The sequence below is a fragment of the Odontesthes bonariensis genome, chromosome 17 (genome assembly GCF_027942865.1).
Source record: "Odontesthes bonariensis isolate fOdoBon6 chromosome 17, fOdoBon6.hap1, whole genome shotgun sequence".
NCBI classification, from domain to species: Eukaryota; Metazoa; Chordata; class Actinopteri; order Atheriniformes; family Atherinopsidae; genus Odontesthes; species Odontesthes bonariensis.
In genome coordinates this window covers 20,384,493-20,411,484 of record NC_134522.1, presented here as the reverse complement: position 1 = coordinate 20,411,484, position 26,992 = coordinate 20,384,493, and the positions used below count along the sequence as shown (strand labels likewise).

Genomic DNA, 26,992 nt, shown 5'->3' with positions numbered 1-26,992 from the left:
GAAAAATATAAGAATGATAATTATAATAAAAGTAACATGGCACTTATACTGAGAAGTGTCACAGTCAATCAATTAAAAACTACATCAGAAAAATAAGGAAAGGCTCTCTAATTAGTTTTATGTTTTAAGAAGAAATGTAAAAGAAGACACTGACTCACCTGAACTGATCTCCTCAGGTAGCTTGTTTCCTGAGTTTAGCGGCTTTGACTGTGAATGCTCAGTTAACTCTGGTCTTAAACTGTGTCTCTTGCAGAGGACCTTTACAGCAATGTGGAGTAATACTGTCTTTTTTTTTTTTTTTTGGTTATTGTTAAAAGTCTGGCAGCTGAATTCTGTTCTGTCTGGAGCCAATTAATGGATTTTTGGTTAACAAAAGAGGCTTTTGTAATCTACAAGGGTTGAGGAGATTAGAGTATGCAGAATGATCCCTGTGTCTTCAAAAGATAGAATCCATCGTATTTTAGAAACACTTCACCGCTGATAAAAAGTACAACAGCATAAGTTTTGTAAGATGCTGCTCAAGCCTCAGATTGTGCTTCTTTTTTCACAGGCATTATGTGTTCTTGCATGAAGCCAGCAGATGGCAGTATTTATTTTGTCATTTGCTGAGGACCAATCACTATGATCAAATCTTGAGACACCCAGTTCTTCACATCTTGAAGGCAGTCATGTAGTGCAATCAGCATACCAGGATCAGAGGCCCCAACTTATAAACAAAGCCATGCATCATCACCATAACCGTGAAAAGAAATACATGTTTCTAGATTATCTATCCATGAAGAAGCACGTAAAAACAAAATAGAGGTGGTCCAATAACAGACCCCTGTGGGACGCCATATTTTACAGGGGCAAAACTTCTCCTGTGATTAATGACTGAGACACAAAATTTCCTATTTGTTAAGTAGGATGAGATATACTGTAATGCAACACCTGATATTCCAACCTTATTCTTCAGTCTGTGTAAGAGGATGTTGTGTATAAAGCAACACCAAGGTCCAAAAGAACCAGGACAGACCACGGACCATCATCAGCAACCGTTAAAAAGGTCATCAGTTATGCTGAGAACGTGGTTCCAGTGCTGTGATGTTTAAAGAAACCCGACTGAAACTTTTTTCTTTTTTTTTACATTGTACATTGTTTTTAGGTGTTAAAAGCATTTTTCTAAAAGTTTTAAAAAAAAGGGGGGATTGGGAGATTATCAAATCATGCAATTGTGAAATAAGGATGGGTCAAGACCAGGTTTTTGTTTTGTTTTTTCTTAAGAGGTTGCTCACAAGGGTCTTTAAAAATAGTCTGGAACACAACCAAGGAACTATTGAAAAAAACAGACAACCAACAAGACCCAGTGGATTCAATAATTTTGATCAAGAACTTAGTTGGAAGTAAATCAACTGGACTTAAAATTGAGATGATAATTTACTGTATTTGTAGGGGTTCTGATTTACTGCTATTGTTAAAATAGGATAAAAACTTTTCACAGTCAGCATGACTTTCAAGTGGGGCACTGGAAGGAACTGGGTCTACCAGTCGGTCATCAGAAACCTCTGGCCATGACAGTCAAATTCATTATACGGTGGGTAACTTGATGGAATTATTATCAAATATAGCATAATCAAATGAGGAAAAACTCATGTTGAGTCAAAATTGTGACATGTAAAGTCAGAACTATTAGATGGATAAATGTTTAATCATCTAACCTGATTTTAACATTTTTAATTAAAATGGATTCAAACTTGACTTTAATATTAAAGAAAGCTGTTACACTGTAGTCAAGTTTTATCCTTGTTTGGCAGCTAAGCTTGGGATTTCTTGTGGTGCACTAAACTTCAAGAACCTTCTGTACTTTTCAAGTTTTAAAGTAAAACTTTAGAAAGTAGTCAAAGATTATCCAAGTCAACAACAGACACAGAAACATAACACCAGTCAACAATTGATTATCTATTACAACTCTGTGAACAGCCAAACTATATGAGCATTTAATGGAAAATGGCAATAGAGTCATATGTTTTCAGTCAATTAGGTTTGTGTAGTTGTTATTTTTATTTCAAGATCGTGTATTTATCCATCTCAGCAACACATTTGAGGAATTTTACAGTATAATAGCAGAAGAAAAAGGTGTTTCTTAAAACTTAGAAAAATACTTGCTGACCCTCATGAGGTTGGAAATGGTTATAACACAACCTCTAAAGAATGCTGCTGAGAAGTATTGTTTTTGCACAAAGAACTCCAGCATAGAAAACTCATCGCATCAGTGAAACATGACGTGGTTGTATTATGTTTGGGCCTGTTTTGTTTCATTTGGGCCAGAACAGTGTACAATCATGAGGAAATTATGAATTCTAAGGTTGAAAACTGGACTGAATTAACTCAAAGCAAAAGTTCACAAGCCCGCCGGCCCAAAGCTCTGTCAAAGAAAAGAAAAGGTCATACGTGGACATGGTCGAGAGATGCCAAAGTTCATTTAAAGCTGTTTTGTTGTCAGATGAGGGAATATTTGAAATTCTATTTTGGAAATTATGGACGGTCCCATCAGACAAAAGAGGAGCGAGACCAGTTGGGTTGTTATCAGCGCTCAGTTTAAAAGCCTGCATCTATGATGGTATGGGGGCGAATGTGCTGGTGGAACTGCCAATTTTTATATCTGGAAGGGCACCATCAATGCCAATTTTTCAGGAAGTCCTTGAATATTCCAGCAAGACAATGCTAAACTGCACAGTATATCTATTACAACAGCGTGGCTTCATAGGAGTCCTAGTGCTGGACTTTGCCACAATTTTTTCATTGGATTTCATGTATCATTAGAAATATGATCATGTTTTAGATCATATTTGAGTAGAAAAGAGGGCTCGGAGCAGACTTTCAAGATCATCCTCATATAGTAACAGTTGAAATACTGCGTCTACAACATAAAGGCTACTTGTACAGTGTAGGCGTTGTTATTCCCCTAAATATTGAACATAAAAAGGAGTTTATCATCTGAAAGAGGAGTATCATTTCCGATTTAAATCTTCTGTTTTAACGAGACAAGTCTCTAGTTCGTGAGACAGTTTCACACCTCTTTTGTTAAAAATGAACAAACAAGCCTGCTGCTGTTTATGGCTTCTTGCCTTCATCCTATAAAACAAACGCGTCTCGTAAAGTTGAAAAAGCAGAGAAAGATTGTCGATTTCCCTTCCAAGCCGCAAGAAACTTTCGGGGAAGGCAAAATTATCCATCGTGCGCTCAGTGGCCGCGCCCCACTGTGCGTAAATAGGCGGGACAGTGCGTGCGCTGCCCACCTGAAGTCCAGCGTACAGACAGACAGACAGACTGACAGGTACACCGAAGAGCGGAGGCGGAAGAAGGCGTAGGTGTATTTGTTCCGATTGTAGCAATTTAGTCCAAGGTTTCTCCAGGTGTTCCTCGAGCACTAAGTGTGCCGCTTGCTTTTTTCATAACGCGCTTCATTTATGAAAGTAACGCGGCGTCGGAGGAAACATGGCAGAGCAGGGAAAGAAGCTGATTCTGATCGTGGTGGATATTCTTTGTGTCTTTGTTGGTGAGTATTTTCCCTTCCTCATGCCGGCAATATGGCTGAAAAATATATATATAAGAGTCATGCTTTTGTCTTTCCAGAGATATTCTATTTGTTCACTTCTAATAATCAGCAGTGTTACTCTAAAGTGGCGTTGAATCAGCTTTTTTGCACACTGACGCACGTAACTGCTCAACAGACACATCTGACTTGTAGATCTGTTACAGATAGTACAGATGTTGCTTCATAGGGTTCTACCAGATGACGTGACTAAGTGTCCCCCCCCCCCCCCCCCCCCCCAAACGATTGTGTTGGCCGTGATTTTAAACTGAGCAGTCAACTTGCAGTTGCTCATTGCTCGCTCCCTTGTTGAAACAAGCCAAACAGAATCTTTCTCAACACTAAGGAGGATTGCTTTGGTTGATCCCTAAAAGTCAGTTGAGCGATTTCTTCAAAGGAAATATCTGGGTGAAGATGGGACACTTGGTCTCTCATCTCATCTCATCTATCAGCATATAAAGGCGCTAATTTTCTGACAGCCCAGTGGCCGAGACTGAGGTCCATATTTTTTATCTGTTTGTGTGTGCACATACGTCACTGTCACTCTTGTTTATTTTATGAAAAATGTCCATTATGCGAATTTCCTGACCTTTTTTTTTGTTTGAATATTCTCTGAACCTTCCTTTTTTAAACTTAAGGTTAGGAGGAAGAACAGAGATCATTGTCAATTAATCTCCCTCTCTGACAGTTAAAATCCTGTTTTGGAAACTGTAGATCAGGTGTGTGGTGTTGGTGGAGGGATATGGTATCCTGGTGTGTCTGCAATGAGCAGACATTCTGTTTTTGAATTTAATTCATATGAAGGCCAATTTCAGGGTTCAGAATGGGTTTTTGTGTTCGATTTAATCTTAAATTGGATATGAAGTTTCGGAATGCTGTGTGCAGCAGTGTCCTCACTAAGACAGAAAGGCAAGAGTGAGTGCATGTGATGAGGGTGGGCTCTACTGTGTATGAGAGTCCTGTACAAGGAACAGAATGGCTTGTTGCTACTTGCTCTGCACTTTCAGGTTGACAAAAAAAAGGCGTTAATGGGTATCTTCCAGCTGCTTGTGTCACAGTTCTCCTACATCTGACAGTTTGTTGCTGAGGTAACGACAGCAGAGACATCTGACTCCGTTTAATTTTCGCTTGGGTTGATTTTCTGCACATGCTTGCGGGCGGTGGGAGGATTCTGAGATTAAACTAAAGTTTGCTTGCAGGAACATCACAACTTACATAATTTTTGTGTGCATGTGTACACTTTAAATGCACCCCCCCTGCCCGGTTGTGGACCCATGTTGTGTTTGACAGGCAGGAATGATAATGACTGTCCATCGTAAGCCCCCTTAATTGTCACTTTGTTGCAGAGGTATTTCTTGGTGAAACCTTGCAGAGATGACGGCTTGCAGGGAGGGAAGACACACTAATGATTTGTAATCGATAAGTCAAAAATGATGGCAAAAGTAGTTCAGTTTTTTTTCCCTAGTTGACAAGAAGAGTCATGTTTGCTATGCTGACAAATGCAAACAAGTACACTGTAAAAACGAAAAGCTGATTCAATGTCGCAGCACGCTGTTGTGAAATCAGAGATGAGGCATCGTTTTAAAGGGGTGATTAGAAGGACTAGTCAGCTTGAGTTGTTTCACATGACAAGTTTACACAGCTTTTTAAAAAGTGAAAACCTTTGGTGTGAGATTTCCATGGGAAGTTGCTAAACTGATCAAATCTCAGTTGCGGCCGGTGCCTAAATCACTACAGTTCTAACTTGTATAGTATGCCTATGTTCTTTTAAATAGATTGAGAGACTCCTAATGGATAGGAAACGTAGATGAAAGTTCTGGTCTTATAAATGATAGGTTATAGATTGTGTGAGCCTTGCACATGTACAGCCATACACATAAATGTGTTGTCATGTTGAAGAGGCCAGAAAGACCATGAAAAGCCCACAAAAATGTTAAGCGACTGTCTAGCAAAACAGTGTGGTGCAGGGCTGGAAACCAAAGTTATGAACCTCAGTATCTCAGCCCCCCAATGCTTATGGGCAGTTTCAGGAAATGTGCTTGACAAAAGTCAATGTACTTCAAAATGAGTCAGAAACACATCATTTCATGGTTCATTCCATTTGCAACATCAGTATGTTGTGTAAAGATGGTTGGTGCCACAGAACAATCTGTTGTGAAAAGGGCCCTTGAAAAGTACTGAAAGTAATGCAAGATTGTATGAAGCATCTGCAACTAGATAATCAGATAAACAAAGCACTGTAAATGGAGACAGTCAGTTAATAAAAGCAACCACTCCTGACTGTTGTCTCACCTAAAACCACCTCAAATCAACCATAACTGGGTGCTGCGCCTGGCAAGTTGGATTCTGCCAGGACTTTGACCTTGGAAAAGGATATGTCGCCCATGCCCTATGCACTATTACACCACCAGTCATAACAGATGCTGGTGGTGAAAGCAACTGGATCTAAAGTGTCAAAATGTCATCCATACTATGGTGTAATCCTAACCCTAACCACGTAGTTTTGGTTTCTAACAGTAAGCAACTGATAGCTAAACCCATGTAGGAAGTGACAGAAATGTTTAGTAGTTAAGTTAGTTAGTTAGTTATTTGTGACAGGACTCTGCATATTAATAAACATAAAATGTAAATATGCCAGAGTTAGCTCCAAGGCTAATTTCCATCTGTAGTCCTGCTGTTCACACTAAAATCAAGACAAGACAAAGATAAAAACAGGAAACAAGAAAACAAAATGTACAACATTCCATATCACTTGATAAAACTAAAACTAAAACTACCCTTCATGTTTACAGTCCTGGTTATCTGTAAGCCATGTTTTTAGTTGTTTCTTAAAAGCTACATACGTTGAATTTTCCCTTATGGCCAATGGAACTGTGTTCCATATACGTAGAGCAACCAAAGACTGATAGGACCTTCTGTGCAAATGCCGTTCTCCTAAACTGTACCTCACAGTCCCCCCTGGTGGCTGATCTTGTCATTGTCACCCTGTTTTTCTGTTTAATTAAGTTACCCAGGGGCGGTGGTGCCAGCCCCGTTCAGAGATCTATAGATGAGACAGGTGCTTTTGAATGTTCTGAGATTCTCAAAGGTTAATAAGTAGTGCTTTTTTAGAATTGGGCAGTGATGGGAAGACTGGGGTTTCCGATCGTAGACCTTTACGGCTTTCTTGTATAATTGTTTAATTGGTTTAAGAGTGGTGATACCCGCAAACATCCAGGATGTAAAACAGTATTCAATATGGGATAAAATCATACAGTGCCGGTAGGCTTTTGCAGCTGCATTTGTAATAAAAGGTCTGATTTGTTTAAAATTTTGTATATTGAATTTTAAAGGGCTGGTAACCTTCTTGGTGTGTTTCTTAAAAGTAAGATTGGAGTCCAGTATCAACCCGAGATACTTGAATTCAGTTACTGTCTCCAATTCCACTCCGTCCAAGAAGACAGCATGTTCATTTGGAGACATTGGTGGGTCAGTGGTATGACTTGTGTGTTTGTTATGGGCTTTGCATTTAGACATTTTGCTGTGAGACATTGGTGGTATATTATGACTTGTTCCTTTTTTTGGAGAACAGCATGTGCACAGTTTTTTTTCTCATTCAACATTAAACAAGAATTGCGTAGCCAGCCCTGCACCCTGGTTAATGCATTGGTTAGCTTATCTGCTGTTGACATAGCATCCTTTCCCTGAGTGTAAATCACAGCATCATCAGCATACATCAAGACATTAATTTCCGGGCAGACATCTGGGAGATCATTAATGTACATGGAAAATAACAAAGGCCCCAGAATTGAGCCCTGTGGAACTCCAACAAGACTATCTCGATAGCAAGACTTAGCATCATCAACCCTAACACACTGCGTTCTACCTGACTTATATGACTCAAACCATGAAACAGCATCAGCAGAAAGGTTAAAATGAGTGAGTTTGTTTAAGAGTACTTGATGGTTGACAGTATCAAACGCTTTCCTGAGATCCAAGAACACAGCTCCCACACAGGGGTTCTTATCCAATAACAGTTTTACATTTTCAATGAAAAAAACAGTTCGCCGTCTCAGTGGAGTGATTGGCCCGGAAGCCAAACTGCATTCTGTGGAGTGGGGTAAATCCTTTATCAAGATGATTGATTAGCTGAGTTGCTACCCACTTCTCTGCAACCTTAGAGACAATCGGTAGGAGGCAAATGGGCTGATAATTGGCTACCTGTGTTTTGGACCCAGCTTTGAAAATGGGTAACACTGAGGCCGTCTTCCAGGAAGTTGGAACCACTTCTTCATTGAGTGATTGGTTAACCAAGAGGGAGATAGGCTTTGCTAAGACATCCATATGAGTTTTAACAAAGTTGGTGTCGATACCGTGAATATCCTTAGCTTTAGAATTGTTAAGGGCTGCAATTATCTTTTTTACCTCCATCTCAGTTATGTTTTCAAGCTGGAAAATAGGATGATTTTCATTGATCTCATGAGGTTGAATGGTGGAGGGACTAAATAGCCTTGTGATGTCAGTTACACTATCTATAAAATAATCATTAAAAGTATTTGCCACCACAGCTGGATCCTTAACCACATCATTGTTTACTTCTAGTTCGAGCGCTTTGCTCTCTTGTTTATTATACCTGCCTAGTAATTTGTTTAGAATTTGCCATGTTTTTTTCCCATTGCCTTTAGTACTTTCTATGATGGAAACAAAGAAGTTTGCTTTGGCTTTTCTCATATTATGCACTACTTTGTTACGGGCATGGGTGAATTTCAACCTGTCTGTGGTAAGACCAGTTTTCAGGTATTGTTTAAGTAATACATCTCTGTCCCCAAGTAGATTTCTGCAGTTCTGGTCCAGCCATGGTAGATTTGTCTCTTTCTTTGCTCTGCGGCCTCCCTTGCTGGTGAACAAAAACATAACCTCTTTTAGTTTATTAGTGACGGAGTCACTGTTGGTTTCTATTTTAGTTTCTATTTTTTCTGAGGATAATGCTTCCTCCCAGTGTTGTCGTGTCACTTACAGAATGTAACTCAGGTGAGTAGCAGTTGTCATCTCTTGGTCTAACCACACCGTGTGACATCAATTTGGGTTCAGAGAAGATGGCATCATTTTTGGATCTTGTTTTTTAGCCCATGCAGTGATTTCCACAACAGAATCATGTCTGATTTTAATGCGCTGCTGTTTGATGGTTTAAAGTTGAAGACCATTCAACACGTGTTTGTCCCTTGTGTTGTGATTTCTTCAGATTCTCTGAGTCTTTAAATTATATTATTAAATGTTTTGTGTAGGTAAGGAAATCCCCAAATTCTTTCCAGTTTTGTATTGGAAAATCATTATTCTTGAATCATTTGCTCAATTAGTTTTTCAGTGTAGTGAAATCCTCTTAAAAACATAAAGACTCATGTCGCACGATGGCATCAAATTCAAAATATAACATCTCATCTATGGAGGATGCACTAATGTCATGTATGTACAGGATTTAGATAATTTGTTAATCATTGCACTCTGTTTGCATTTACATTTTAAACCACATCTCAGGTTTTTTTTAAACCATGTTTGTGAATTATCCTGTTTTGATAAATATTCTGCCTCTTTATGTAGACAAAAAACATTTTAAAATTGGTAGTAATTACAAATGTCGTCAGGTGGAGCATTTTACGAAACAAGCTAAATGATTAATGAGTCATTTGAAATTGAAGCTACAGTATATATACTATATATAGTGTATACTATAAATATGCCTTTTCTATAGGCACAGCTGCAACACAGTTTTTCAAAGGAAAATATATACAGTTTATATTTTCAGCAGGCTAATGACTGACCAATTGTTTCAGTTTCAAAAGTTTGCTGAAAACTCTCAGTGCTGTAATGGATCTTGAAAGAAAACGCAGTGTTTAACATGCCAGATAGATTTACCACCCAGCTGTTATATATATATTTCTTGCCTGTGGATTCATTTTCACAATAAAATGTATCGGGCTACAATAGAACCATAATCACTGATTTTTACCTTCTCCCCTGACTGAAACACCCGTTTCCCTCAAAGCAGTAATCTGCCATTGATCTCTGTGTAAGGGTAAACTGTCATCAGGTTAGATCCTCTCAATTACAAAACAGCTTTAAGTCTTAGGTGTGTGCGTGATTGGGTGTGATATGGCAGAATTGTGTGCGTCCAGATTATAACTCAACTGCTCAGCATTATATTCTGCAGACAGCCCTCCATCCTGTGTCTGTTATGTCACCACTGCATGCAGCACATGCAACATATACATAACAAGATTTACAAGTGTACATAACACTCACTATTCCACATATATACCTCGCAGAGCGTTCATCAGGTTCCATAGATTTATATATTCTTGTTTCAGAGTCAGCACCACGTTCCCCTGATGTGTATAGCATATACATGTAACCTGAACATGAAACAGGGTCTCTATGATTCCAATAAAGAGGAATAATTCAGACATGACTGTGTTACATAAATGTCCCTTTCAGTCCAGCAATGTGTTATTTGTTATTGTTAAATTTTGGCATTTCATCGGATGTTAGACAATATTTTAAAAAAAACAACAGCATGATAATGGCATGCTTTACATCTGCCATCATGCACTCTATATGGTTGAAATCGGCCACTAAAAAAACCTCTCTTATTGGAACATGAGACCCAGGGAGCTCAGGACACCTGGAGCTGAGCATTGAGGAGATTCTAAGTGTACAACGCATCTTTTCAGTGCGGGGTATCTTTAACAAATCCATGTGAAGAAACTTTCTGAGCTCACTGCTTTCAGCTGGGATGCTGTTTTAAAGAAGTCTTTTGGGGGTTTTCCCTTCACCGTGTTACACAGCTTTTGCGTGCCTGTGAGCGGTCTGCAGAGCTGCAGTCTGCACCAAGGACAGTTTCTCTCTCCCACAGAAAACGCTGTCTTTGTTACACACTTTGTTAGTTAACTTGCAACGTTGGGTGATATTATTTCTAAAATGAACAGATTATTGCTCTTAACTGGTTACTGATTACGTTACTTGCTGTGAAAACTCTGCAAACTCTGTTAAATTATCATGTAACAGCCTTGTCAGCTGGGGGTCGGTCATCTTCTAATCAGAAAGTCAGCGGGTCGATCCCCAGTGCGCATTGAAGTGTCCACGGGCAAGACTGACCCCAAATCAACATTACATATACACTAGAGTTGCCCTTAATATGTCCATATAGGGGGTGACAGTATATGTATTTTAATTGAAAAACACTGTATGTCTGTGTGAATGAGAAACACATGTTGAGCTCTTTCTAGATTTTTTTTAAAAAAAAGACGTTATTTAGGCTTGGAGCATTTATCATAGCAAAGACGGTGCTTATTCTTCATAATCTATTCTCTGGTCTATACTCTGAGACTCTGCTGGTGACTGTGAGAAGTAAAATCCCAGTTATTGTGCTGTGTTTTCATCAAGGCAAGTGTGGGACTCAGTGGATACAGCTGTAGGATTTTTATTTTTTATTATTATAATCTTCTGTAAAGATACAAACTCTAGAGTTTATACTGCTAACAGTGGAGTGGCAGTTTAAACTGCGTTGGACGCTAGCTTTGCTTCAGCACCCGCATCATCTCAGGGTTTGTGGCTCATGCAAGTGCGTCTACCAATCTGAACTACAGTTTGTCACTGCCGACAGACATTTATATTCACCCGGCCCAATAGAAGCTTTTCAGTGATGATGTTATTCTTTTCATTAATAAATTCAAAATAATGCGAGAATGTTCACGACCTAAACGCCGCACTTCCCACCATCTCATCAACTGAGTTTGGCGAGACATGTCTGATGTGTGAAGGGATTTTCTTTCTGTCTTTCCTCTCTTTTTTGTTTGTCTTTTGTAACAAACTGCACAGGCAGTACAGTATAATGTCAACGGATTCCATATGTAGAGACTGTTTTCCTTACCAAAACATGTCGTTGTGCCACTGATGGAACGTTTGTTGTCCTCGATGTCACTTGTCACAAAGGCCCATGTTTGAGAACACGGCGCTTAGCAGCTCCATCCAACCACCCCTCCCTCCTCCTGATGTGGTCTTTGTGCCTTCACGAACAAAACATTTGACAGTGATATCTGCTCCAAGGTGAAATCTCAAATGACACATAATTCCTTCATGCCGCTTGCATGGCAGTACTATACATTCCACCATTACGAGTCACATTTAAGGGTGCGAACAAACCACATATATGAACATTTCAGTTGGGGGGTCTTGTTACTAAACCAACAAGACTAACCACTAAATTTGAATTGTGAATTTACATTACATGTCAAAACAAAAAAATGTTATCTCACTACTCTAACAAATTACTTTAGTCCTTTAGTAGGTGTTCAACAAAGAATGAGTAGTCTTTTTGCAAGCCGCTTTTTTTTTTTTCACAAAGTAGAACAAATCGGGGCTTTCACAAGGCCTCCGACACACAAAGTAAAACAAAGCATTTGTGTCCGATGGCGACGTGAGGCGCTGTAGCAATGGCAATATGAGACTAATAGTGTTTTTTTGGGTTTTTTTTCGTTTTTTTTCTTTCATAAATATCTCCTTTTATGGCCACTTTTACGTTCTCAGTTTCAAAGCTGTTTTACAATGAAAAATTGAGGAGCTGTTGTCTTTTGAGCTACGCATCCGCGAGAGTGAGCCCAGCTGTTGCTGCATCGTGGTGTATTGTTCCTCTATCTCTGTAAGTGTAGACTGTATAACTCTCTTTTGTATCCGGTTTATCTAGCAGGGGCAAAAAACCCATGCAAAGTTTCCGAAACGGTTTTGGGAGCTTCCACCACTAGCCTCGAGAAATATTCACACGACTAAGAGGAGGCTGCGTTTTCATACAAGGATTCAACAAACAGTAAATCTGTAGCACATTGAGTATTTATTATCAGGTGCCAGCAGTGTATCACACTGTCTCCACAGCTTCACGCCCTTTAGCCCTGTTTTCTTATACCTGATACCTAATCTGGGGAAAAAGGAGCAACAAAGCTTTTAAAAGAAACATGACTATTTATGTAATGGGAGACTGTCAGCTATCACGTTCCGCTTATGCTAAGGCTGTAACTTTTCATGTTATCCTGCAGTTATGTCACGGAACGAACTCTAAACGTGCAGTGTGCAGGTACTGGAAAGTGTTGCAAAGAATTGCAGATTTTGTCAATTTGTGCATAAATGTTACCAAACAAGCTGCAGATTCCAGATGCCAAGGGAATGTACAGAAATATCTTTAATTCTTCAAAAAAAATTCTGTTTTCAAGAGAATGAAAAAACGGCAAGTATTTACAACAAACAGTTTGTGAACCCCACATTAATGATTCATCCTCATTAGAGGAGCTGCAACATTTGCAACAATTGATACAGCAACGGACATTTTAGCTCTAACTTCATGAAACGACAGATGTGGGAAAATAGGAGTCGGCAAAGAGGAAATGTGGCCTCTGTTGTGCTGAATTGTCGTAAGATTACTGTTGAAGTGCTACAGAAGTTTGAAGGGTCAAATACCTCTGTCTCATGGCGGAACAATCAGTGACTGACAACAGCTGTTGTTGTTTCTCTCCGCAAAATGTTATTTATGTGCCTCTTTAACAAGCTGTTGATGCATAGAATATGCTCATCCATCTGTTATATCACACATGCACAAAGTCATTCACCCCTTTCTGCCTGATGCATGTCCGAGTCAAGTAGGAAGAGCTGACGTCTGCTCTGTGACAGTCCTGTGTGAAAATGGAAGAGACGTACGTGTTTCCATACTGTACACACCAAAGCTTATTTTACGGGCCGTTCTCCTCTTGTGGCTTCAGTGCTCTAGTCAGTATTGTGGTTTCATGTGAGGAAGAATTATTTCTGTTTTTGTTTGTATTCGTTTAAGGTCAAAGTCACACATCCCTTTAGATGAAAGCCTCCCAAGTCTACACATATGATTGCTCTCATGATAAGAAAATGTGTGGACCGGATCTGATGCGGACAACAAATGCACTCGAATCTGGGCTGCGCAAGGACTTTGAATACATTTTAAAAGATTTTATTTATGTATTTTTAATGTATGCATATGTCCCAGAACACCAATCACAAGAAAAATAGTCAGCATGACAGCTGAGCATATCCAACTTGGAGTCTAGAATTAAAGCTCGGCTTGAATAATGCAGATTCTGACAGCATGCATTTTATGCAAAGCCTGTGCAGAGGGACTGGTGATCTGAAACGAGGTTTGTCTAGCTTGAGCAGCACACAGTTAGATTAAAGCGGAACTATGCAACTTTTTCATGGTCATAAAATTGCTTGGCAATCATCAGTTTGCTTGGCTGACCCGTTCTGATGAAAACGGTTCCATCTCCATCTGGTGGCCTTAGACCGAAACAGCGCTTGCAACTTTGCCTGTGGCGCCGCGTGCTTTGTTTACCTCTGGAAGTCTCGCGACACACGAGAGCCGAGAACTAGGCTACTGCTTCACGGCAGGTCGTAAAGGGCTCTGAGCCGAGCCAGGGAGCCTGATAAGACACACCCCCTCTCCATTAGCTGTCGACGGCTCTCCAGCTCTCTGCCAGTGTCTTGAAAAATAAACCGTAAATTGCCTCTGGTGGGTTTACGACAGTCTGGCTAGACTGTCGCCTTATTTTCTACGGAGCTCCCCCTACAGCTTTGGGGTGTGTATTGCATGGTAAACAAACCCCGTATTACTGAAAGTTGCATAGCGCCGCTTTAAAGCAATACTATGTAACATTTCTACCTTAAATAACTACTTGAAAAAAATTGTGCGGCTAGAATGAGTTTTAATATTATGATTGGCCTGTCTCCTATGCCCTTCGGGGGTCTGAGTTGGAATAACTGCGCTGTGTAACTTTGCTGGAGCGGCCTGGGAGCTGAGCGGAAGTACTTCGACTTGCTTTCTGGCACACCTACCGCAAAAACAAATAGACCCCTCTCACGCTCCCAGGTACATTTGATTACTCTTACCTTCTCGGTCGACATAGCTTGCACCTTCTGACTCCTCGCCGGTTCGTCAACAAACGTGAAACGTGAACGCGAAAGTGTGTTGTATTTACGACAGTGTAACCGTACATTACCTCCAAGCCTGTGGGGGGAGCTCCATAGTGGGCTTTTTGAGAAGTTACATTGTATTGCTTTAAGCAGTCAAAGGGTGAGCAGCTACTGATAGAGAGAGAAGTGGGGCTGATTTGCACATTCAAAGAACCATGAATATGATGTGAAGGTGGGGCCGCTGAATGCTTAGCAGCAAAGATGGGGACTCAAGTCACTGTGACTTGGACTCGAGTCGACTCGAGTCGCTGTTTTGAGGACTTGTGACTTGACTTGACAAAAAAAGAAAAGACTTGAGATTCGACTTGGACTTGGAAGTTAAAGACTCGGCACTTGACTTGACTTGAGACACGATGACTTGAATGACTTGAGTGTTATTCAGTTCATGTTTTTAGTTTGAATATGAAATTAATAATTCGCTAAAATTATCCTATTAACCTAGTTGGTAGTTAGCTAACGTTAGCTTGATATGATACGGGGTGGACAGGTTGGATACGTTGGCCAATGATGTTTACTGACAGTTACTTACATCTTGTATTTTCACTTTATTAAGATCAGATTCTGCAGGTAAAATTGCAATAATGAGGTGACTTGACTTGACCAAGAAAAAATTACTTGGGACTTACTTGAGACTTGCACATGTGTGACTTGGTCCCATCCCAACACAACATGGCCTGAGTTACGTGTACCCGGCCTGATGCAAAAGTACTATGAGGATAAAGTTCAAAAGGTTTCATTTCGACAAGTTTTTCACAGTTACTTGAATCCATAGGACGGCATTAATAATTAAGGGCTCCATGCAACAAATTTCTTCTATTTAAAGTTTTCTTTTTTCAGGAAAAAAACTTGAATCATTGTGTTAACATTGTGTTAAAAACTTCAGTTTTTCTTTCTTTTTTGATAAGTTGCATTTAAATTGCACAAAATTGTTACTTTTCTAATCTCTAACCATTAAAGCTGGAGTCTGCCGTAGGTAGCTTGGCACAAAGATGGGCTCTACTCTATTAAAAGGTCATTTAAAAACACCTAGTGTTAACTAATGCTTGTAAAGATGACTTTTTGTCTACTTCCATTAAAAGAAAAACCCTCTTTATCACCCAGTGTTGTGCAGGACTTTCCCAGGAAAAATCCCCAGCCTCACAGGAAGCGATGCTCTCTTTCTGCAACAACAGTATTGCTGAATACGGCCAAAGCTTATCTGGCCAAAAAATACTCAAACAATGATGGCCATTATGGACAGAATAGATAAAAAAAAATACATTTTAAAACTTCACCCACAAAGACACTGCAACAAATGACACACTGTTGCTCTCACACTGTTCTTTCTGAGGTAATTTCATAAGAATGCAACAAAGAAAAGACACACAGCAATGAGGATTAATAAAAAAATAAAAATAAAAAGTTTGTTAAAATTGTGTATAAACAGACGGATTTCCACAGGATAAATATTTGTTTTCTGACCCATCTCAGTGAGATGTGGAACACTGGTCACAAATCCCTGCGAGAATGCCTAGCAGACACACAGATCTCTCGGCGTCTGTAGAGATTTGGCACGAAGGCCTGAGACAGATATACCCATACATCACTGCTGCCCATTTCTGGTTCTTTTCCTCACAAATATCTCAGTTATTTGGCTCTCAAGGTCCAACAGTGTGACCCCACAGCGTGTGCAACAGCCACTCATCTTGAGAGCTGAATAACAGGAACACTTCCCTCTTCCTGCTGGGTCAGAGGTTAAGGGGAAGTTGTACTTGTGTCTGATCCCAAATTCCATTATGTTTATTTTCTCAAAGTGGAATCGGGGTGTGTGCTTTTTTTTTTTGCCAGAAGTGATTGTGAAAGCGTAAAACAATACTTTCCCTTCTTCCTTTTTTTTTTTTATTTCATCCCTCTTCTGGACATTTTGTTTCTGAGGACAAAAAGTCAGCAGAAACTCTGTGTGTGTTTGTGTGTGTTTGTGTGAGTGATACCCTTCAGAGAAGAAATTGGAACCAATTGTTACATTGTTTGCAGCTGTAAAAGCTTACTCAGACAGGGCTGCTCACTAGCTACATGTAAAATGTCGAGTTAAGACGAGACAAGCACACACAGTTTGGCAAAGAATTTTTTTAGAATCCACTGAGGTTCTTTGCTGGAATAGGGTAGTCCATTTAAACATATTACAACCTTGTTTATGATACCAATCTAATGTTTTAGCTACATTTCATATGTATCTATTTCTACTTGGTAAAATTCTGGCCCTAGATTTGCAACATGCCCGCAATAACTCGACCTCTTCCTTTTCTCTGCCATCAGTGGGAACGTGCAGCCTGAAGTTGCTTTTTAACTATGTGCTGCTTAAAGGATCTGAAACGGGCTTAGATGTTGCTTAAAAACGAGCTCCGGTGGCAACAGTGTACCAGCGAGCCTTGGTTCCACACATACGGATTTGGTGCATCTGTGCATACGGTGGGAATGGGTTGATGAAACCTGAGTGCATGTGGGCCACTTGCCAAACACAGAATGAGGAGGTGAGTTCAGTGTGTCCCACAGAATTTTTGGAAACTATGGGGGGGGGGGGGGGGTAAATTCACGCGGCGTAAGTTTGTGCGACTGCAGATTTGATTTGATTTGATTGATTTGCACACATTCATTCAAATATATTTGACATTTTGTACTGGATGTTCGTTGATATTACTCCGCCACCGCTAAGAAAATAGTGCGAGCATGAACGAGCTGCCAAATAAAACACGACAGAAGCAACTTTTCGCCACGAAATTTGATATGGATTACCAATGCACACCAGTAACCACTCCGGTGAGTTGATTATTTTGAAAACGGACGTTTATGGTGCTTTTACGGTCCTTTCTAGACATGCGCATGACTTGCCGTTCTGAAGCAGGTTGAGAAGAATCAAAATTAGGCAAATACCGGAGACAGCAGTAAACATCAAAAAAGCGGTGAGAGGGGTTCTAAAACATTGCAGACAACTCATAAATGAGGCTTAATGTTGACAATACCGGAGTTCTCCTTTAAGAATGTCTCATTTGTGTCACGGTCATCGAAATAAATTTTATTTTCAGATCATTTAATCACCCAGCCCTGCATGCGGTCATGAGTCATCTAAAGGACTCAACCTTCTGATTCCTGATTTTATTTATTTATTTATTTCTCTCTAAATTTTCATGTCTCTTTTTAGTGTGCACTTGTGCGATTAGGGGTCTGACAAGATGTCTTAAATGCAATTATTACTTATTATTAAAATAATACACAATGGATGGTAGAAAACAAAAGAAATGAAGGTTTGGAGATCCCATGTCAACTCAACTTGAATTCCCACCTTAAATGTTTAGTTCTCTGAATGATTTGATTTAGGAGAATTTTTTTTTTTGTGTTGATTTGGGGAAAGCCCCCCCCGCCGCCAAGGCTCAGTTTGACCCAGGCTCTGGTAAGCATCCAACATCGGCCATAAAAACATACCAAGCCTTCTGTAATAATAGAGCAGATAAGAAGAGCCTATCCTCCTCAGATAATAGCAACTCTCCATGGGCTCGGCTCCTGGAGGCTGATATGAAGGGGGATCGACTTCCTCACAGAGTCTGACGTTAATTAAGCCTAGTGCTTGTTAATCCGTGTGTTTTGGTGAACAATGTCCAACTCGGTCCTCTCGCGTCTCCACCCGGGCAGTGTGGAGCCTCTGGAGACTTGTGCCAAACAAGTTGTTTCTTATCTAAATGTTATCCTTGCACCCTGCAGAATAAACACTGGTGGGGCTCGACTTCAAAGCGTCGAAAGCACGCTTGACCTACTGGAATAATGAACTTGGAGATATGCAAGGAGCAAAGGCTTCCTTTCGCGGAAACAAATTGTCTTTAATGAGGAAACCGCTAATAGTCGCAGATCGTTAGTGACACTTTTTAAGACAACCTCACAAATATCCCACCAGAGATTCAAGTATTTTTAAACGGATCTCTGACATCAGTAAAAACTGCTGCATGGTTCACATGTTGTGTTGTGACAAGCTCGAGGGAACTGAAAGATGTTTAAGGAAACAGTTGGAGAAAAAATATGTATGAGTAAAGAATGTACATAATGTTTTATCTCAACTTTTTTTAATGTGGTTATATGAATCCCATTTTCCCTTCTTGCATTTCAGGAACACATTCCAGGAAATGGTTTAAACAGTTGCTTTTATAGCAGCTCTGTCTTGTATCGGAAGTATTTGTAATGTAAATATGAAAGATGAGTTTTTTGAGAAATATACAGAACAATACGGGCCGCAATCCTTTCATTGTAAAGACAGTGGCATGAAAAAGACATTGCTTGGTGGTGTTACTAGTTCTTCAGGTGAGAAATCGTGTTTAAACTGTGGATGTCCACACAGAATTTTAAACCTTTCCATGATAAACATTTTATTGTATAGTACAATTAACTCTATCGTGGTAAAAGTAATTAACCTATAGCTAAGGAAGCTCTGGTTAAATTGGTGTATATGGTGTTCTGCTATTTTCAAGCTATAATATCACTAATCACAATAACAGTTTTTTTTTACTTATTAAAGATTGACAATGACCTTGGGGAATTTAGTTCCAATGGCACTGGAGGGGCAGCATCTGACAAATTTCATGATTCGTTGATGTGAAAAAAGTATGCTTTGAAGATATGCGGCTTGTGTCGAGTGGGTATAACTCTTGACACAAGGGCGAAAGAGTTGGTCAGAATATTCAAATCCATCGTTCTTACAACTAATGCAGAATATAGCAGTCAGATGAATCACGATATACAATGTGAGGGTCTTATATATATATATATATATATATATATTTATATATATATATATATATATTCTAAATGTGTGTCACCCAATGAGAAGTTTAAGAGTACAATTGGAAGTTTTATGTAGCTTTTTGTCACAAATGTACCAATCTCAGGCCCAATCCTTCCTAAATCCCTTCTGTTTTTGGTAAGGGTACGTATCACTTCTACAAAATGGAGGGATGACTGACCAGCTGTTTCTTGTCCAAGCGAACGGTAAACTCACTCGATTGACTGGCATCTTTACAGAAATAATATCCCCGGTATTCTCAGAGATTAAAGTCGTTTCTGAAGAACTCGCTCCATTTCCTTTATATGGATGTCCACTGCAACTGTTTTTTTTTTGTTTTGTTTTTTTTCTCGTCAAGGTTTTTCTTTCCTGTTAGGACTGCTACTTCTTCTACTGAATTATAACCACTAGCGGTGTAGCCTATACCACTGCCATCTGGTGACAGTCAATGGAAACATGTCAAGTCAGAGTCGCATTTAATTTTTGCTGCTTTTTAAAAGATCACTTCTGATTTGCTTCACAAGCGAATGGAGACCTGGCTATTGACTTGCTGACGTGTCACCTGTATCCCATCACCACCAGTGTGGTATGTGCTTCCCCTTTAGTATTTTTGTGGTTTGGTTTAGTTCTGCTTGCCAGAATGAAAGGTGCACACTCCGAGGGGAGGAAGCAATGTGTTGGTAGAGAGCAGCTCTTATCGTGTCTCACAGTAAGCACAAAGCTCCTGCTTGAGAAAACAAACTCCAATTTAGTCCTTGTTGTTATTAGTTTCAGCAATTCAGCTGGGAAGTTCTTGAAAACAGGAAAACTATTTAAAGGTTGTTGTATAGAAAGTTTCTGACAAAGTTTCTGGATTGGACAATTGTCCCACTCAGATTTAACTGACAGCTTTATGCCCTCTTTTGTTTGCTCAGGGACAAACTGCTAAAGCCCAACGTTTTCTGTCTGTTCAACACAAAAGCAAAGACGTAAGCTAGTTCTCATTCCAGCCCTTTGAATACGTGCATCCTTTTAAAAGTCTGCAGGTTAAAAGCCTCTTTGTAAGGAGTGTTTATTGGCACATTTCTGTGCACGTGTCATCGCAGGTATGTGAGTGTGTTTCCTACTGAAGTGCTCAGCTCCCAGGCCCTTCACGGTGTAGCTGCTGCCCCCGGTGTCAAAGGTCATGCTTGTTGTGTCCCGCATGTTTCCACAGTGATGGGCAGTTCCTTTATAGAGAGTAAATATGACCCATAGAAGTGAAGCTGTTGCCAATGAGAGCAAATTTATTCACTTGGCAGAGCTGGGTTTTTCTCCTCAAAGCCAAAAAAATGGGTCCTTTAGTGTGTTCTTAGCTGTTTCCTGAGCCCCAGCTCGCTGTGCTGTGCACCTATCAACCCTGAGCTGACTCTTAAGTCTATTGTTTTGGCTATTGGCTAGTTCCAGCTTATTAGAGAAAAAAAAAAAAAAAGTTCTGTGCCCGAGCGATCAAATAATACGACCGATCAACTTGCGGGTGTTTCCCACTGATTGTTTTAGAGGAACCTCTCCTTCTTGGTGTGTAGTGCTGCGCCTTCCCACGTTCAGTATGCAGAACTGTTTGTCACAGTGACTATTTCCAATGACCTTTTCTGTTCCTACTGACTGAGATTGTCAGCATTTCTCCCATGGGAACCTGTTGACACAATGTTCCCGCGGGGTTTAGCAGAGGTTTATTTTTGTCCTTCTCAATCTTCTAAGAAATAGAATTTAAAAAAAAAAACTTTCAGCGCTTTGGTGTGCGTCGATGACGCTCCCTTTCATAACATACAGCACTGCTGGAAAAAATCAGTTGAGCAGAAGCCTGGCCCACGACTCCTCTTTTCGTAATGTGCACTCAGTTATGCTCGTCGTCTGGTCAGGATTGTATTATTATACAGCACAATAAAGATTTTTGAAGAAGACACAAAAAGCCTTTTTTTTCTTCTCTTGAGTTGGCAAAAAAAACTGATAAGAGTTTTAAGAGTTTTAAAAATTGAGATTTTTAAACTGTAATGTTGGCGCAGGTATACATGTTATACAAAGAGTTACAATGTGTGGAAGTGTGGATCATCTATGAATAAATAGAAAAACACACTCTAGTAACACAATTCCTATGTAATCCCCTCCAGTGTTGTTTTTTCCAAAAAAAAAATTTTCTCTGCGTGTGTTTATTTCTGGATATACTGGCGCTTTCAGAGGAAGCTACAGTGATGTTTTCTTTGAGCTGCACTGTGTTTGGTTTTGTGGTGTGGAGCCCCCTCTTAAAATAAAGTTAGGACAAAACCCTGTACCGATTACTTCATATTTCGGCCAGATCAATCATTCTGTTTGCAGCACAGTACGTGTTTTGCTCACAAAATCAAGGTCAAACGTCTTTTTCTCCTCTTTAGCGGCTCTGCCCTCAGCCATCCTCACGCTGATGTTCAATCCTTATCAGAGAGGAATCTACTGTGATGACAAGAGCATCAGCTATGCTTACAGGAAAGACACCATCTCCCATGGAGCCATGGCAGCAGTCACCATCACCTGCTCCTTAGTCATTGTGAGTCCCTGAGTCTTTGTTTGAACTCAATGGGGTACTTAATAGAAAAACCCCATCTCAAATTACCCCTATTATGTCTCTTGTCCCTCGACAGATCACTACAGGAGAGGCCTACCTGGTGCACAGCAAACGTCTGCACTCCAACTCCAAGTTCAACCAGTACCTGTCTGCTCTCTACAAAGTGGTTGGCACCTACCTGTTCGGGGCAGCTGTCAGCCAGTCGCTGACTGATTTGGCAAAGTTCACCATCGGCCGTCCCCGTCCAAACTTTTTATCTGTGTGCGCCCCAGTTAGCTGTAACGGATACATGCTGCAGATCAACTGCACGGGCCACATGCGCAATGTGACTGAATCCAGGTGAGCTGCTGCTGCATCTCCTTCACTGCGCTCACACAGTACCAGACAAAAAGCTCAGGCAGCGAGAGCACACCGAGCACTGTTACTTTATCTATTCATTTATCAAACAAATCAGTTGGCAGGATTACCAGATTAAATCAGTACTTGGTGCTTCTGATGCAGCAGTCTCTTGGCTCACAACTTATGTTGTATTTAAACTAGTTCACATAAACATTATGTCAGTTATACTGCTCTGATGCCCCTTTTATGTAGATGATCTGCACAACATATTGATATAAATAGGAGGAAATGGTAAAAAAAAAAAAAAAATTCCCAGAATTAAATTTGACATTTATTAACTTATCATTCACAATAGTTTAATTACAGTATTGTATCAACTTTAATGTTATGAATCGCATGTTTTCAACTTACTATTCAATATTTTCTAATATTATTGACAGAAAATGTTTGGAATGAAAACCATAGATACTGATTGCAAGTCACTCGAAATGATGTATTGAGTGGAGTCGCCTGTAGAAACTCTTATTTTATCGATCAATCAATCAGACTTCCTAGCTTTGTATAGTACTTTTCATACAACCTGTCTTTAGCTTGTTATTAGAATGCTTTAAAAAAAAAAAAAAAAAGGATCATACAATACCTCCCAGCCCTCCTCCAATGCCTAAGCACTAAAGGACGGTGTTCTGAATTTAAACAAACTAAAAGCAAGGGAGAAGATCAAATTGGTTTCTCCTAAATCTCACTAATCTGACAAACGCCAGAGGCAGGAAAAATAATTGTAAAGTACTGTTCAACTCGAAAAAATCTTAAAAGCTTACTATTGGACAAAATAAATTAATTAATAAATACAATTAGATTAAATGAAATATATTTCATTCAAAGACTACATTCAAGATAACAGAAAAAGTTCAACCAAATGGTACATTAGTGAAATTAAATTAAATGATAAAGTAGATGGAATTCAATTTGGAGACCAGCTCACCAGTAGAATTTAAGATGCACGCATATTCCAAGAAGTTAATTTGTCTTTTATTCACGGAGGCGGAAAGAAGTAAAATCTAACTGAGCAACGCATGTCCGTCACTCTTTTGAGATTCAGAAAGCTTAAAGTGCTCCTGCCATCAACTGATCAGTCGACCTCGAAAAAATGACCAAAACACCCTACGGCTATGTGCTCGTTTCTGTGCCGTCTGAATAACCATAGGTCATAGATTTCGTGTTGTTTCAAACCAGCATTTAGCGCTGAAGCTTCAGTTCATTGTGATGTGATGTAGAAAACAATAAATACCATGTGAAATTGGTCTGACTTTAATCCCCACTAATTTGTCACTTCTCAAGTCAAATTGATTGAAATCTGAGAAAAAAGGTAAACAATCTGGGTTTTTTTGTTTGTTTTTGTTTTTTTGCTCTCCAGGTTGTCATTTTACTCCGGCCACTCGTCTTTCGGGATGTACTGCATGCTCTTCCTCTCGGTGAGTGAGACTTTGACGTGACTGTTTACCAAAAACACACACGTGTGAGCCAAAACGGGAGAATTGGGTCGAGGCAGACATGGCTTGGCTTTAATAACATCATTGTTGTAACACTGCACATTTTACAATGGCCGGAAGGTGACGCATTTAATCCTGGTTCTGAGTATTTTCCATCAAACCTTTTACACTCATATTTCACTGTAAATGTTACACAGACACCTGATATAACCATCAGGAGTATGTGTCAAGTAAGGATTTTAGTGTAAAGACCATATATATATATATATATATATATAAAAAAAAACTAGTGTTTGGCTGTCGTCCATTCATCATTTACAAGTTGACAGTCACAAAATGTGTTTTTTTTTTTGTGTGCGCAGCTCTATGTGCACGCCAGGATGCAGGGGAAGTGGACAAGACTGGTTCGACCCACCATCCAGTTTTTCCTGATCTCGTTCTCCCTGTACGTTGGATACACGCGTGTCTCTGACTATAAACACCACTGGAGTGACGTCCTGGTGGGGCTGCTGCAGGGAGCTCTCATCGCTGTGCTCACTGTGAGTTTCCGTCTGTGAGCTGGTGTGACTATGTGAAGTCAGGAAAAACCTAAAAATCATTGAGCTCAAGGCCACAAAATGTCAATCAAGTTGTGTGGGTTTTTTTTTTTTTGGTGGGGGGGGGGTTGTATCCCTACACAGGATCTGAAGGCCTATTAACAAACCAGAATTATGTAGATAAATGTTTACGATGCATTTACATCATTTTCTTCAGGTTTCTAAGGGAGGAAACTAGTGTCAACAGTAGATACTCACGGTAAACTAGTGTCTGGTACCACCGGAGTTAGATGTATACGTTGAACAAAGTTCATAGTAAATACATTACCTTGTTCTTTTGATTGGGAGCAACCTGCAATAACATTTTCACTTATCTAATTCAAATATTCACGGGCAAGTCGTGACAAGCTGAACACAAGCAAGTAATAGGCAGTTACGTTATATTTCCTTTAATAGGTTTTCTTTTGCTTCGAGCTGAGAAACCTTGGTGTATGCAGTAAGACAGAACTGTGCATAGGTTTTTTTTTTAGTTTTTTTTTATCCGCTAGTACAGTGGAAGCATCAGGACTGAAGGCGGGGCACTGGGAACTCCTGCTTTATCTTATTTGCAACAGATAGTCTTCATAGCATGCAGCCTTGCAGGGAGAGAAGGGAGACACAGATGCACAGATGATGCATGGCTTGTTGTCATGGTAGGAGCCAATAAACCCAGCTGATCTATCCATGAGGTAGAAATAGTTTTATGTTGAACCTCATGTCAGTGGGAACCACTTACACCTCACCATATCAGGATTGAACCTGCGTAAAAAATAGTCCCACATTCTCACTGCACATTCCTCGTTTATAAAACCACATTTTTTGCCAATTAAAAGGCATCTATATGTGTCTTGTGAGGATGCTTTGCTTACTTCTCAATTTCTTGTAGTAATTAGCTCTTCATTTTGAACAAATTCATGCTGCATTCAAAGAATGGGACCAGTGCACTGGGACTGCTCGAATCAGTGTAAATAAAAATGCATTGCAATAAAATAATCAGTGTAGCACCTCAATTAGAATGTTCTTTTCTTTTAGTTATCTGGATTCCATCTGATTTCGCTCTGTGGCATGATATGAAGCTGAGTTCGCAGTTATCGCAGCATCGCTTTCAATATTTAAATGCAACTGTATGTATGTGTGTGTGTGTGTGTGTGTGTGTGTATATATATATATATATATATATATATATATATATATATATATATATATATATATATATATATATAAATATATAAATAAAAAGACTTAGTTGGGAAACTAATCAGCCATCTTTGTCACTTCAAATGCTCCGAGCTGACTTTCTCGCTTCTTTTGCTCGCAGGTCCGATACCTGTCGGATTTCTTCAAGCAGCGGCCTCCGCTCTGCACGGAACAAGAGCCCTCGGCCGAAGTCGAGCACCTGGAGCGCAAACCGAGCCCGCAGCCTTCAGACTTGCAACACGGAAACCACTACAACTGCTCCGGGCCTGTATGAGCTCTAAGAGCAGCTCCGTTACCTAAAGACGTGTGACAACTACATCAAAAAGAAAAGAAAACACACAGTTCACTTTGAAGCGGCTTCCCAACACTTTTACAGCTATGAAAACTCGGATTCCCAAAACCTGTTGGAACTCCCTGTCTGTTTTATAGTGCGTGTGCGTGTGAGACTGTGTGTGTGTGCCTTACTGTTTTCTTTGTGAGGTTCTGTTTTGTAACCGAATGCAATAACTGTGTATATATTTTTTTTAATTTTCCGCGCTGACGAGTTAAAACGTGTATTCGTCCGCAACAGTTAATTTTGTGCACTAAAGCGACAGCTAAAGAAATCTCTTGATTCCTCTGTCCTTGAGAAGAGAAACAAAACCTTGGGAGGCCGAATGTCTTTTTCATTTAGTCAGTCAGATAATCCCGTCATTTTATCCACACTGGAGCTAAACTGTGCCCGCTCCTCACACTTTTTAGTTCTTTTGTTTCCCGCACATATTTTACAACGGCTTCCTCCGACTTGCCGTATACCGACGCCATGTGACCACGTGCAGCGCTGACGCTTTTAATCTTGTCCATAACTAGTGTATCTAATAAATTTTATAGCATTTTAACTGTGTCGTTTTCTGCGACGTTAAAAGTGAAACCTCTCCATTCAAAGAGACGTCACGGGGGAATAAATACCTTCAGTGACGGACCTCTTCCTTCCCCCTTTATATCTCTGTAACCTGTTGTGGAACTGTACAAAATGTTATCATTTCTGTCCCTCAGCCTGTCGGATGTTTTGTGCAGTTTCTTCATAAACATTAGCCAGTGCGTCTGTGTGGGGCTTCCTTTAAACAGCAAGAAGACTCATAATGTACATTTGTGGTGACAAGCGGTAAAGGAATGTTTTTGTGTGTGTGCGTTTGAGCTGTATGAAAACGTATTATCCGTAAAATGAACCGTTGTGTATTGAAAAATTTACATTTATTTATCGTTAATTGCGCATGGAATCCCCATGAAATATACAAGTTATTCCGTAATGGTGTTTACGTTTCACCGTATTTGTAACTGGATTATTCTGGCAACCACAGCTGCCAGTATTATTCCGTAAAAACAACAGATTTTTTTTTTTACATTGTGCTTGTCCTTATTCAGGAGCACGTGCAACACACTCATGTCTGAACC

At 39.8% G+C, this 26,992-nt stretch overlaps 1 protein-coding gene across 1 annotated transcript; it reads left to right on the top strand.

The window, feature by feature from the left end:
- The first annotated feature begins 3,263 nt into the window (after positions 1 to 3,263).
- Positions 3,264 to 26,638, top strand: LOC142366747 (phospholipid phosphatase 2-like). Its single transcript, XM_075448708.1, has 6 exons — positions 3,264 to 3,538; positions 21,788 to 21,939; positions 22,034 to 22,296; positions 23,711 to 23,768; positions 24,149 to 24,325; positions 25,680 to 26,638. The coding sequence occupies exons 1-6, from the start codon at positions 3,478 to 3,480 to the stop codon at positions 25,830 to 25,832; spliced, it is 864 nt and encodes a 287-aa protein (XP_075304823.1). The 5' UTR covers positions 3,264 to 3,477; the 3' UTR covers positions 25,833 to 26,638.
- The last annotated feature ends 354 nt before the right edge of the window (positions 26,639 to 26,992 follow it).